Raw genomic sequence first — 12,909 nt, forward strand, 5'->3', positions numbered from 1 at the left:
CACAATTCTGTTAACAGGACTCATAAAGTACATCATTGGTCGGGCGTGGTGGCTTAAGCCTGTAATCCCAGTACTTTGGGAGGCCAAGGAGGAAGGATCACTTGAGGCCAGGAGTTAGAGACCCGCCTAGGCAATGTAACAAGACCTCATCTCTTAAAAATTCTCTCTCTCTTTGGTGTATTGATCTCTTACTGCATACAGACATACAAACTTGGCCTTCCTATCACCCCACCTTCCTAGTCACTTCCCATCCTCTGATCACCCCCCTGCTCCTGGGCTATAATTTCCCACTTTTCCCTGTATTGGTGGAAAGGGAGAAGATTGAATTCAATCTCCCTCCCATACTACAAAACCCCATGGTAGTAGTCCCCCACCCCCCTCAACAAAGTCAGCCTTACTGTTTTAAGAAGCATCAGAAAAATTATTTTCTGGTGGGGAGAGGCGTCACATGCCTGTAATCCTAGCACTTTGGGAGGCCGAGTTGCAGGAATCATCACCTGAGGCCAGGAGTTCAAGACCAACCTGGGCAACATAGCAAGACCCCATCTCTACAAAAAATTAAAAAGTTAGGTGTGGTGGTGCGAACCTGTAGTCTCAGCTGCTTGGGAGGCTGAAGCAGAAAGATCGCTCCAGTCTGAGAAGCTGAGGCTGCAGTGAGCCGTGACCACATCACCACACTCCAGCCTGGGCCACGGAGCGAGACCCTGTCTCAAAAAATTCAAAAATATAGGCTGGGCATGGTGGCTCACACCTGTAATCCCAGCACTTTGGGAGGCCTGAGGCAGGCAGATCACCTGAGGTCAGGAGTTTGAGACCAGCCTGGCCAACATGGTGAAACCCAGTCTCTACTAAAAATACAAAAATTATCTGGGCGTGTTGGTGCTCGCCTGTAATCCCAGCTATTGGGGAGGTTGAGGCAGGAGAATTGCTTGAACCTGGAAGGCAGAGGTTACAGTGAGCCGAGATGGTACCACTGCACTCCAGCCTGGGTGACAGAGCAAAACTCTGTTTCAAATTTATTTATTTTTATTTTATTTTATTTTATTTTTTTGAGACGGAGTCTTGCTCTGTCGCCCAGGTTGGAGTGCAGTGGCGCAATCTCAGCTCACTGCAACCTCTACCTGCCAGGTTCAAACAATTCTCCTGCCTCAGCCTCCCAAGTAGCTGGGACTACAGGCGTGTGCCACCATGCCCAGCTAATTTTTTTGTATTTTTAGTAGAGACGGGGTTTCACCATGCTGGCCAGGCTGGTCTTGAACTCCTGACCTCGCCATCCGCCTGCCTCGGCCTCCCAAAGTGCTGGCATTACAGGCGTGAGCCACTGCGCCCGGCTCCATCTCAAATTTAAAAAAAAAAAATTAAAACATTTAATAAGAGAATACTTTTTCCCTTTACCAGTAGAAGAGAGGAGCAGCAGAGTGTCATTCCTCCCCATTACCCCCTCCCCGCCCCGCCGGCCCCCAGTCAAATGACTCCACCCACAAGGCAGGCACGGGATGAATGGTCCCTGGTGTCACGCTGAGATCCTGTGGCTGGGCCCCCGGTCACCTGGGCAAGGCTATCTTGTGATTCACTGCTAAGGATCTTAAGCCCACCTCGGCCCTGACCTCGTTGGAAAAGGAAGCTCCCCGCAGGGTCCCGGCCTCTAGGGCTGCTGTGCGGGCGGGGGTGGGTGAGTTCGCTTCCTTGACGCCACGAGAACCAGTCTTAATGTCAGGGTCAGGCCACAGGACACAGAGAGCGGGATATTTTTAGGGAGGGAAAAGTGTGGGGCTGCTGATCTGAGCTCTCTGGCCAGGAGGAGGGAAGGGGGTGGGGGTGGAGAGGAGGGAGGAGGGGGTAAGAAGGGGAGGAGAGGGGAGGAGGGAGTGGAGAGAGGGCAGGGAGGTGGCAGGAGGGAAGAGGCAGCCCCCTGCCCGGCCAGCTCGTGACTAATTTAGGCAAAAGGCAGCCTGGAGCTATTTCCATTCGGCGGCGGGAACAGGTGCCGGCGCCTCCGCCCCACCCCCAGGGGCCGCCTCCCCCGGGGTGGCCTCCAGGCTGCCGAGACCTATAAAGGCGCCAGGTTTTCTCAATGAAGCCGGGACGCACTCCGGAGCGCACTGCGTGGTCGCACCCTACCCGGGCTGCCTTGGAAGTCGTCCCCGCCGCCCCTCCGCACCGGCATGAAGCTCATCGTGGGCATCGGAGGGTGAGCGCCGGGGGACCTGGTGGGCGGCCCTGCGGGGCAAAGCCCCCTGTGCGCGCAGAGGGGGAGGCCCGGGAATGAATGGAGAGATGCCTGGCGCCTGAGGTCACCTACACGCCGCCCGAGGTCAGAGTGCAGGGAGGATTTTCTGCCCTGGGGGTCTCGGTGTCCCCAGTGGGAAGGCGGGCTGGACACTGAGCCCAGTGTTTCATTTTTTAAATGGAAATGATTCCCGCCACCTTCCAATTATACTCAGCATAAAGAAAAAATAGACCAGACACGGTGGCTCAGGCCTGGAATCCTGGCACTTTGGGAGGCCGAGGCGGGTGGATCACCTGAGGTCAGGAATTTGAGACCAGCCTGGCCAACACGGTGAAACCCCGTTTCTACTAAAAATACAAAAATTAGCCGGGCACGGTGGTGCATACCTGTAATCCCAGCTACTGGGGAGTCTGAGGTGGGAGAATCGCTTGAATCCGGGAGATGGAGGTTGCAGTGAGCACGATCATGCCACTTCACTCCAGCCTGGGCGACAGAGTGAGGCTGTGTCTCAAAAAAAAAAAATCGGTAGGGACAGAAAATTAACTAAAGCTCCAGTGAACCCTCCTCCCGCCTCATGGCTGTCCTGGCTAAATCGGGGACTGACACGTGGGCAGGTGGGACGGGGTCCCCAAAATGTCATTCCACATGACTGTGCCTTTGGAGCCTCTCTCAGGCGACCTCAGGCTAGAGGAGATTCAAACTCTCTGTAACCAGCACGGCTGGCTTTGTGGGGCTCACACCCCCGCCTCAGAAGGGACGGGAGCTTGGTCTAACGCTAGGGAGCTTGGTCTAACGCTAGCCAGACTCCCTCTTGAATTTCGTATTTTTTGTTTTTTGGGGTTTTTTTTGGTGGGGGGGGGGTGTTGTTGTTGCCGTCATAGTTTGAGATGGAGTCTTGCTCTGTTGCCCCAGGCTGGAGTGCAGTGGTGTGATCTCGGCTCACTGCAAGCTCCGCCTCCCGGGTTCAAGCAATTCTCCTGCCTCAGCCTCCCAAGTAGCTAGGATTACAGGCGTGAACCACATGCCTGTCTAAACTTTGTGTTTTTAGTAGAGATGGGGGGGGGGGTTTCACCATGTTGGCCAGGCTGGTCTCGAACTCCTGACCTCAAGTGATCCAACCGTCTCAGCCTCCCAAAGTGCTGGGATTACAGGCGTGAGCCACCGTGCCCTGCCCCTAATATTTTTCGAGTAAGAAGCCTCGAATTTTCATTTTGCACTCAGCGCTGCAAATGTCACAGCCCACCCGGGGCACAAAATAACTTGGATTCATGTCAGGCACTTTCTTTTTATTTTTATTTAAAAAATTATTAATACCTGGGGGCTTACATTTTAAAAATTGGGTTTTAAATTTTATAATACAGATGGGAGTCTCACTATGTTGCCTAGGCTGGTCTGAAACTCCCAGGATCAAGTAATCCTCCTGCCTCAGCCTCTCCAAATGCTGGGATTACAGGTGGGAGCCGCCACACCTGACCAACATTAGGCATTTTTCTAACCTGCCTCTTCTGGATATGATATAGGGGTCCTCTTTTTCCGTCAGTCTTTTTTTTTTTTTTTTTTGAGACAAAATCTCGTTCTGTCACCAAGGCTGGAGTGGAGTGGCACAATCTCAGCTCACTGCAACCTCTGACACCTGAGTTCAAGCAATTATCTTGCCTCAGCCTCCCCAGTAGCTTGGATTATAGGCACCCACCACTACGCCCAGCTAATTTTTGTATTTTTACTAGAGACAGGGTTTCACCAGGTTGGCCAGTCTGATCGCAAACTCCTGACCTCAGGTGATCTGCCTGCCTCTGCCTCCCAAAGTGCTGAGATTACAGGCATGACCCACCGCCACCAGCTAAAATTGTTTATATTATCTATTTATGTATTTATTTATTTATTTAAAGACAGGGTTTCACTCTCACCTAGACTGAACTGCAGTGAGGTGATCACAGCTCACTGCAGCCTCGAACTCCCAGGCTCAGGCCATCCTCCCATCTCAGCCTCCCAAGTAGCTAGGACTACAGGCATGCACCACCACACCTGGCTAGTTTTTAATTTTTTGTTAAGATGGGGTCTTACTATGTTGCCCAGGCTAGTCCTGAGCTCAAGCGATCCACCTGCTTCGGCCTCCCAAAGTGCTGGGATTACAGGCATGAGCCACCGTGCATGGCCGGTGCTGTTTTATTTTTTTTTAAGCCCTGCTGAGACTAAATCAGTTTCCTTATCTGTAAAGATAGGTGGGCCGGGCTCACACCTGTAATCCCAGCACTTTGGGAGGCCAAGGCAGGCGGATCACCAGAGGTTAGGAGTTCGAGACCAGCCTGGCCGACATGGCAAAACCCCATCTCTACTAAAAACACAAAAATTAGCTGGGTGTGGTGGCGCACGCCTGTAATCCCAGCTACCTGGGAGGCTGAGGCAAAAGAATTGCTTGAACCTGGGAGGCAGAGATTGCAGTGAGCCAAGATTGTGCCATTGTACTCCAGCCTGGGCAACAGAGTGAAACTACGTCTCGGGAAAAAAAAAAAAAGAAAGAAACCCTGTCTCTACTAAAAATACAAAAATTAGCCAGGCGTGGTGGCGTGTGCCTGTAGTCCCAGCTACTCAGGAGGCTGAGGCAGGAGAATTGCTTGAACCCGGGAGGTAGAGCTTGCAGTGAGCTGAGATCGCGCCACTGCACTCCAGCCTGGGCGCAGAGCAAGACTTGGTCTCAAAAAAAAAAGAAAAAGAAACAGAAAAATCCGGAGCTGATTTGCAGGAAGACCCTGAGACATGGACAGGCCCCGGGGAGCCCAGGCTGCACCTCAGGCCCCCTTCTGAGCACCCTGACCTTCTTGGGGGGGAGCCCAGGCAGTCTCACGCACACGCTGTCTCCCCAGCATGACTAACGGCGGCAAGACCACGCTGACCAACAGCCTGCTCAGAGCCCTGCCCAACTGCTGCGTGATCCATCAGGATGACTTCTTCAAGGTGCCCGCCCTTGCCCGGGGAGGTGGAGCTCAGAGGGGATGCAGGGTGGGCAGCCAGGCCCGGCCAGCCCCGCCCTCCACTGCCCAGTGCCCGTGTGGGCTGGGCACTGGCTCCGCTCCCTGCCTGACCCCTCCCGGGGTCTCTGGGATAAACTGGGCCAGGAAAGTGAGGGACGGGTGTCGTGTTCCCATTTCCTGAGCACCTATTTCATGCCCAGCCCATTCTCACTGGACATCCCTACAGTGGGGACCCCAATTAGACGGATGGGAAAGCCACCATTCCTCAACATGGCCAGCCGGCTGTGGCTTTCTGGGCGAATACCCTTTATTCCTCTCCACCTCCCCTTTCCCATCTGCAAAATAGACTCCGAGCCCAGCTCGCTGTGTGGGTGTGGGTGGGGGTGAGGGCTAATGAGATGATTGATGGTCTGGGGAAAATCTGAGGGTCAGGCAGAGCCCCCACCCCTCAGGGACCTCAGCAGCTCCAGCAAGGGACCCCCTAAGACTCCATCACCCAGGGCGGGGGTGAGGCAGGACCGGGCACTGAGCCCGAGGTTCAGGCTCCTCTGTTTCAGCCCCAAGACCAAATAGCAGTTGGGGAAGACGGCTTCAAACAGTGGGACGGTAAGGACAAGGATCACCTCCAAGCCCCACTATCCCCCAGGGTCTGCCCTCCTGCAATGCCCGCTCCCCCTCCACTGTCCCCCGGGGTCCGCCCTCCTGCAATACCCGCTCCCCCTCCACTATTCCCCCGGGGTCCACCCTCCTGCAATACCCGCTCCCCGTCCACTATCCCCCGGGGTCCACCCTCCTGCAATACCCGCTCCCCCTCCACTATTCCCCCGGGGTCCGCCCTCCTGCAATACCCACTCTCCCTCCACTGTCCCCCGGGGTCCGCCCTCCTGCAATACCCGCTCCCCCTCCACTATCCCCTGGGGTCCTCCCTCCTGCAATACCCGCTCCCCCTCCACTATTCCCCCGGGGTCCGCCCTCCTGTAATACCCGCTCCCCCATCCACTGTCCCCCGGGGTCCGCCCTCCTGCAATACCCGCTCCCCCTCCACTATCCCCTGGGGTCCTCCCTCCTGCAATACCCGCTCCCCCTCCACTATTCCCCCGGCGTCCGCCCTCCTGCAATACCCACTCCCCCTCCACTGTCCCCCTGGGGTCCGCCCTCCTGCAATACCCGCTCCCCGTCCACTGTCCCCCCGGGGTCCGCGCTCCTGCAATACCTGCTCCCCGTCCACTGTCCCCCCGGGGTCCGCCCTCCTGCAATGCCCGCTCCCCGTCCACTGTCCCCCCAGGGTCCACCCTCCTGCAATGCCTGCTCCCCCTCCACCGTCCCCTGGGGTCCGCCTTCCTGCAGTACCCGCTCCCCGTCCACTATCCCCCGGGGTCTGCCCTCCTGCAATGCCTGCTCCCCTTTCCCCAGTGCTGGAGTCCCTGGACATGGAGGCCATGCTGGACACCGTGCAGGCCTGGCTGAGCAGCCCGCAGAAGTTTGCCCGTGCCCACGGGGTCAGCGTCCAGCCAGAGGCCTCGGACACCCACATTCTCCTCCTGGAAGGCTTCCTGCTCTACAGCTACAAGTAAACATCTGCAGGCTCTGGCCCCAGGCATGGCCCTCTCTGGGCGGGTATAGCCATCTCTTGTTTTTTTTTTTTTTTTTTTTGAGAGAGAGTTTTGCTCTTGTTGCCCAGGCTGGAGTGCAGTGGTGAGATCCTGACTCACTGCAACCTCTGCCTCCCAGTCCAAGCAATTTTCCTGCCTCAGCCTCCCAAGTAGCTGGGATTACAGGCCTGCGCCATCACACCCGGCTAACTTTTGTATTTTTAGTAGAGACTGGGTTTCACCCTCTTGGACCAGGATGTTCTCAAACTCCTGACCTCAAGCCATCTGCCCGCCTCGGCCTCCCAAAGTGCTGGGATTACAGGCGTGAGCCACCACGCCTGGCTCACATCTCCATTTTAATAGTCAGGAGACCCAGGAGTAGAGCCACCACGGGAAGTCAGGAGTTGGGGGCAGAGCTGGGATCAACCCAAGTCTGGAGCCAGGCGTGGTGGCTCACCAGCACTTTGGGAGGCCAAGATGGATGGATCACCTGAGGTCAGGAGTTCGAGACCAGCCTGGCCAACATGGCGAAACCCTGTCTCTACTAAAAATACAAAAAATTAGCCAGGTGTGGTGGCGTGTGCCTGTAATCCCAGCTACTCAGGAGGCTGAGGCAAGAGAATCGCTTGAACCCGGGAAGTGGAGGTTGCAGTAAGCCGAGATCGCACCACTGCACTCCAGCCTGGGCAACAGAGAGAGACTCCATCTCAAAAAAAAATTAAAACTAAAAACTCAAGTCTGGGACAAACAGCCACCCTTCTTGGGGAGACTGAGTCTTTCTTCTGGAACCTCAGACTTCTCGGGCAGACCAGTAACCTAGGCTGCGCCCTCTGGCTTCACTGTGTGGCCCTGAGCAAGACATTCTGTCTCTCTGTGCCCGTCCAAGTTGGAGAAGAAGCATGATTCAATTTTGTGGGGGGCTGCTGCAGGGATGTTGGCCAATTCAGCTTCCCTCCCTGACCCCTAAACTCACTGGCCCAGACCACCCCATGTGCTCGCCACCCTCTGAAAGCCAAGGCTGGGGGGTTGGATATTTTGACTGCGGTTGAAGGAAAGCTCACAGGTGCTGACCGTGTCTCCCCCACTCCGCCCAGGCCCCTGGTGGACTTGTACAGCCGCCGGTACTTCCTGACTGTCCCGTATGAAGAGTGCAAGTGGAGGAGAAGGTGCACTTGGTGTCTGGGGGTGCGGTGGGCTCCTGAGGGCCCTGTCTTGAATTACCGGGTGGAACCAGCGGTAACCTAGAAAATGCCACTGGGGGCCGGGCGCAGTGTCTCTGGGCTGTAATCTCAGCACTTCCGGAGGCTGAGGCGGGTGGATCACCTGAGGTCAGGAGTTCGAGACCAGCCTGGCCAACATGGTGAAACCCCATCTCTACTAAAAATACAAAAATTAGTCGGGCGTAGTGGCGCGCACCTGTAATCCCAGCTACTTGGGAGGCTGAGGCAGGAGAATCGCTTGAACCTGGGAGGCAGAGCTGAGACTGGGACACTGCACTTTAGACTGGGTGACAGAGGGAGACTCTGTCTCAAAAAAAAAAAAAAAAAAAAGGCGGCCAGGCGCGGTGGCTCACATGCACTCCCAGCACTTTGGGAGGCTTGGGCGGATCACCTGAAGTCAGTTCGAGACCAGCCTGGCCAACATGGTGAAGCCCCATCTCTACCAAAAAATACAAAAATTAGGGAGGCCGAGATGGGCGGATCACCTGAGGTCAGGAGTTTGAGACCAGCCTGGCCAACATGGTAAAACCTATCTCTACTAAAAATTTAAAAATTAGCCAGGCATGGTAGCAGGCTCCTGTAATCCCAGCTACTCAGGAGGCTGAGGCAAGAGAATGGCTTGAACCCGGGAGGTGGAGGTTGCAGTGAGCCAAGATCAGGCTACTATACTCCAACCTGGGCAACAGAGCGAGATTCCATCACCAAAAAAAAGAGAAAACGCCACTGGACACGGACCACATCCCAACGCCACAGGCACTGGCCACTTAGCTGGCTGGAGCTCTGTACCAGGTGCCCAGAGCCCGAGGCCTGGATAGCACGGCCCACCCCAACCCTGTCTAGGGCATCTCCCGGACCCACAGGGTGAACATGCCGGAGGTTGGAGCCTCCAGCCCAAGGCTTCTGACCGAGGGTCCCCTTGCTCAGAGGTTCTGTCCCTGACTATGACAGCTTTCAGGCCCCCCACCGGAGGTAGATTCTTGGCATCACCCTTCTGTGCTCTAAGCCATCCTTGCCTTCTCCCTCTGCAGTACCCGCAACTACACAGTCCCTGATCCCCCCGGCCTCTTCGATGGCCACGTGTGGCCCATGTACCAGAAGTATAGGCAGGAGATGGAGGCCAACGGTGTGGAAGTGGGTAAGCCCCTGAGCATGACCAGGCCTTGCCCCGGGGGTCGGGGGGACCCTGGGCCCAGCCCCTCTCCATCTTTTTTTTTTTTTTTTAAGACAGAGTCTCACTCTGTCACCCAGGCTGGAGTGCAGTGGCACGATCTTGGCTCACTGCAACCTCCGCCTCCCAGGTTCAAGCCATTCTCCTGCCTCAGCCTCCCAAGTAGCTGGGATTACAAGCGTGAGCCACCACACCCGGCCCCTAATTTGTGTATTATTAATAGAGACAGGGTTTCACCATGTTGGCCAGGCTGGTCTCGAACTCCTGACCTTAGGTGATCTGCCCTCCTTGGTCTCCCAACGTGCTGGGATTACAGGCATGAGCCACTGCAGCTGGCCACCATTCTAAACGCCCTTCAGTACTCCCCACTCAGGACCTTTGGAAACCTGGACATTCTTCCGTGAGCCTCGCCCCCAGTCCCTCTTGCTATTTTTGTTGTTGTTGTTTAGACGGAGTCTTGTTCTGTCGCTCAGGCTGGAGTGCAATGGCGCGATCTTGGCTCACGGCAATCTCCGCCTCCCGGGTTCAAGCCATTCCCCTGCCTCAGCCTCCTGAATAGCTGGGATTACAGGCGTGCGTCACCACACCCATCTAATTTTTGTATTTTTAGTAGAGATGGGGATTCACCATGTTGGCCAGGCTGGTTTCGAACTCCTGACCTCGTGATCCGCCTGCCTCGGCCTCCCAAAGTGCTAGGATTACAGGTGTGAGCCACCGCACCCGGCCCCCTCTTGCTGTTGGTCCAGGAAACTGACTCCAGCAGCCCGACTCTGCAGATCTCCTTGCTCCTGACCCAGCCGTCCACTCGTCCCCCTGTGCTCTGGCCCCCTTCCTCCCGGCGGCCCTGACGCAGCCTTTCTGATTTCAGTCTACCTGGACGGCATGAAGTCCCGAGAGCAGCTCTCCCGTGAAGTCCTGGAAGACATTCAGAACTCGCTGCTGAACCGCTCCCAGGAATCAGCCCCCTCCCCGGCTCGCCCAGCCGGGCCACAGGGACCCGGACGCGGATGCGGCCACAGAACGGCCAGGCCTGCGGCGTCCCAGCAGGACAGCATGTGAGCGTTTCCCTATGGGGGTGTCTGTACGTAGGAGAGTGGAGGCCCCACTCCCAGTTGGGCGTCCCGGAGCTCAGGGACTGAGCCCCAAGATGCCTCTGTAACCTCGCTGCAGCTTCAATAGTAAACTGGGTCCTGTTTTTTTAACTGTTGGTGTCTACCGTGTTCTGTCTAAGATCCGTCAGGCCAGGTGCAGTGGCTCACGCCTGTAATCCCAGCAGTTTGGGAGGCCGAGGAGGGTGGATTGCCTGAGGTCAGGAGTTCAAGACCAGCCAGGCCAAGATGGCGAAACCCTGTCTCTACTAAAAATACAAAAATTAGCCAGGCATGGTGGTGCATGCCTGTAATCCCAGCTACTTGGGAGGCCGAGGCAGGAGAATCGCTTGAACCCGGGAGGCAGAGGTTGCAGTGAGCCAAGATCGCACCACTGCACTCCAGCCTGGGTGACAGAGTGAAATCTGTCTCAAAAAAAAAAAAAAAAAAAAAATTAAAAATTAGCTGGGCATGGTGGTACACCTGTGTAGCCTCAGCTACACAGGAGGCTGAGACAGGAGGATTGCTTGAGCCCAAGAGGTTGAGGCTGCAGTGAGCTATGATCAGGCCACTGCACTCCAGCCTGGGTGACAATGTGATAACCTGTCTCAAAAAAATTTTTTTTCTCAATGCCTATAAATAAAGTTTTATTGGCACCCGGCCCCTGCCATTTGTACGTTAGCCCTGTGGCTGCTTTAGTACTACAATAGCATGTTGAGTCACCCTGACAGAGGTGGTCTGTCTGCAAAGCCAAAAATATTTACTATTTGCCCCTCTGTGCAAAATGTGTGCTGAACGGTGTGGTGTATGCCAGGTCGAGTCCAGGGCCACAGGGAGGGTCTGAGGTCTCCGTGCTGGAGGGGAAGCAGGAGTGGATATGGAATGGGAGGATGGCGTGGAAGAGGTGGCTTGCCAAGGCTTCTCCTTCCCCATAAGCACAGAGTGTGGTAAGGATGATCTGCCGGTCACTGTGCCCAAAATAGTCCAGGACAGGACAGAGACATGAGGGAGGTGGTTCCAGGACAGCAGAAGCCCTGCCTGGCAGCCCAGATACCTTGGGCATTATTGTTTTTAAAAAAAAAAAAGAAAGGTTCATGCCTGTAATCCCAGCACTTTGGGAGGTTGAGGGGGGAGGATCACTTAAGCCCCGGAGTTCCAGTCCAGCCTGGGCAACATAGTGAGACCCCCATCTCTACAAAAAATGATAAAATATTAGCAAGGCGTGGTAGCCCATGCCTGTAATCCCAGCACTTTGGGAGGCCAAGGCAGGTGAATTGCTTGAGCCCAGGAGTTTGAAACCAGCCTGGGCAACAGAGTGAGACCCCGTTTCTGTTTTTATTTTTCTGTATTTATTTTTACTTAGTTATTTATTTTTGAGATGGAGTCTCGGTCTGTCGCCCAGGCTGGAGTGCAGTGGCGTGATCTCGGCTCACGGCAATCTCCACCTCCCAGGTTCAAGCAATTCTCCTGCCTCAGCCTCCCAAGTAGCTGGGATCACAGGCATGCACCACCACGCCCAGCTAATTTTTGTATGTTTAGTAAAGACAGGGTTTCACCCTGTTGGCCAGGCTGGTCTCGAACTCCTGACTTCAGGTGATCCACCCGCCTAGGCCCCCCAAAATGCTGGGATTACAGACGTGAAACACCATGCCCGGCTGTGAGACCCCGTTTCTACAAAAAATTAGCCAGGCATGATGACACATGTCTGTAGTCTCAGCTACTCGGGAGGCTGAGGTGGGAGGATCCCTTGAGCCCAGAAAGTTGAGGCTGCAATGAGTTATGATTGCATGACTGCACTCCAGGCTGGGCGACAGAGCAAGACCCTATCTCAAAAAAAAAAAAAAAAAAAAACAAGAAGGGGAACGGTAGCCACAGGGTAACCAACCAAAAAACGGAAGATGATAAGGGTTGGCCAGGATGTGGAGAGAGCAAAACCCTTATGCTCTGCGGTGGGAAATGGAACACAGTGAGCCTGATGAGAAACAGTCTGGCCGTTTCTCAGAATTAAACATGGAATTACCATAGAGCCTAGCAATCCTGCTCCTGGGCAAGGCCCCAAGGAATTCACAGCAGGGACTCAAAGAGATCCTTGCACAGCCATGTTCATGGGGGCACAACCCACAACAGCCAAAAGGTAGAGGCAACCCAAGTGTCCACAGACGGACGAATGAATGAACACAATGTACTCCATCCATACATGAATATTACTCAGCCATGAAAAGGAAGGGAATCTGGACACAGGGCACAACAGGATGATCCTTGAAGATGTCACGCTCCGTGAAATAAGCCAAAGCCGGGCATGGTGGCTCACCCTTGTAATCCCAACACTTTGGGAAGTGGAGAGGGGTGGATCACCTGTGGTCAGGAGTTCAAGACCAGCCTGGTCAACATGGCAAAACCCCGTCTCTACTAAAAATACAAAAATTAGCTGGGCATGGCGGTGGCGTGCCTGTAGTCCCAGCTACTTGAGAGGCTGAGGCAGGAGAATCACTTGAACCCAGGAAGTAAAGGTTGCAGTGAGCCAAGATTGCGCCATTGCACTCCAGCCTGGGCAACAGAACAAGACTCCATCTCAAAAAAAAAAAAAGGGAAGGAAGGGAGGAAGGGAAGAAGGGAAGAAGGGAGGAAGGGAGAAAGGA

The 12,909-nt window shown here is 55.0% G+C and overlaps 1 protein-coding gene across 4 annotated transcripts; it reads left to right on the forward strand.

Annotated features, from left to right (window-relative positions):
* The first annotated feature begins 1,869 nt into the window (after positions 1-1,869).
* Positions 1,870-12,127, forward strand: NMRK2 (nicotinamide riboside kinase 2). Of its 4 annotated transcripts, none has more exons than XM_034945597.3 (7): positions 1,872-2,191; positions 5,095-5,185; positions 5,760-5,808; positions 6,616-6,772; positions 7,889-7,960; positions 9,043-9,149; positions 10,051-12,127. In XM_034945597.3, exons 1-7 carry the CDS (start codon positions 2,166-2,168, stop codon positions 10,239-10,241), a joined length of 693 nt encoding a protein of 230 aa, XP_034801488.1. In that variant the 5' UTR covers positions 1,872-2,165; the 3' UTR covers positions 10,242-12,127. The 4 variants fall into 4 exon arrangements, with proteins under 4 accessions (XP_034801490.1, XP_034801488.1, XP_034801491.1 ...); XM_034945598.3 differs by having other exon boundaries at positions 2,186-2,314; XM_034945599.3 differs by lacking the exon at positions 7,889-7,960 and having other exon boundaries at positions 1,870-2,191.
* The last annotated feature ends 782 nt before the right edge of the window (positions 12,128-12,909 follow it).

This window comes from Pan paniscus, chromosome 20 (genome assembly GCF_029289425.2).
Source record: "Pan paniscus chromosome 20, NHGRI_mPanPan1-v2.0_pri, whole genome shotgun sequence".
Classification (NCBI taxonomy): Eukaryota; Metazoa; Chordata; class Mammalia; order Primates; family Hominidae; genus Pan; species Pan paniscus.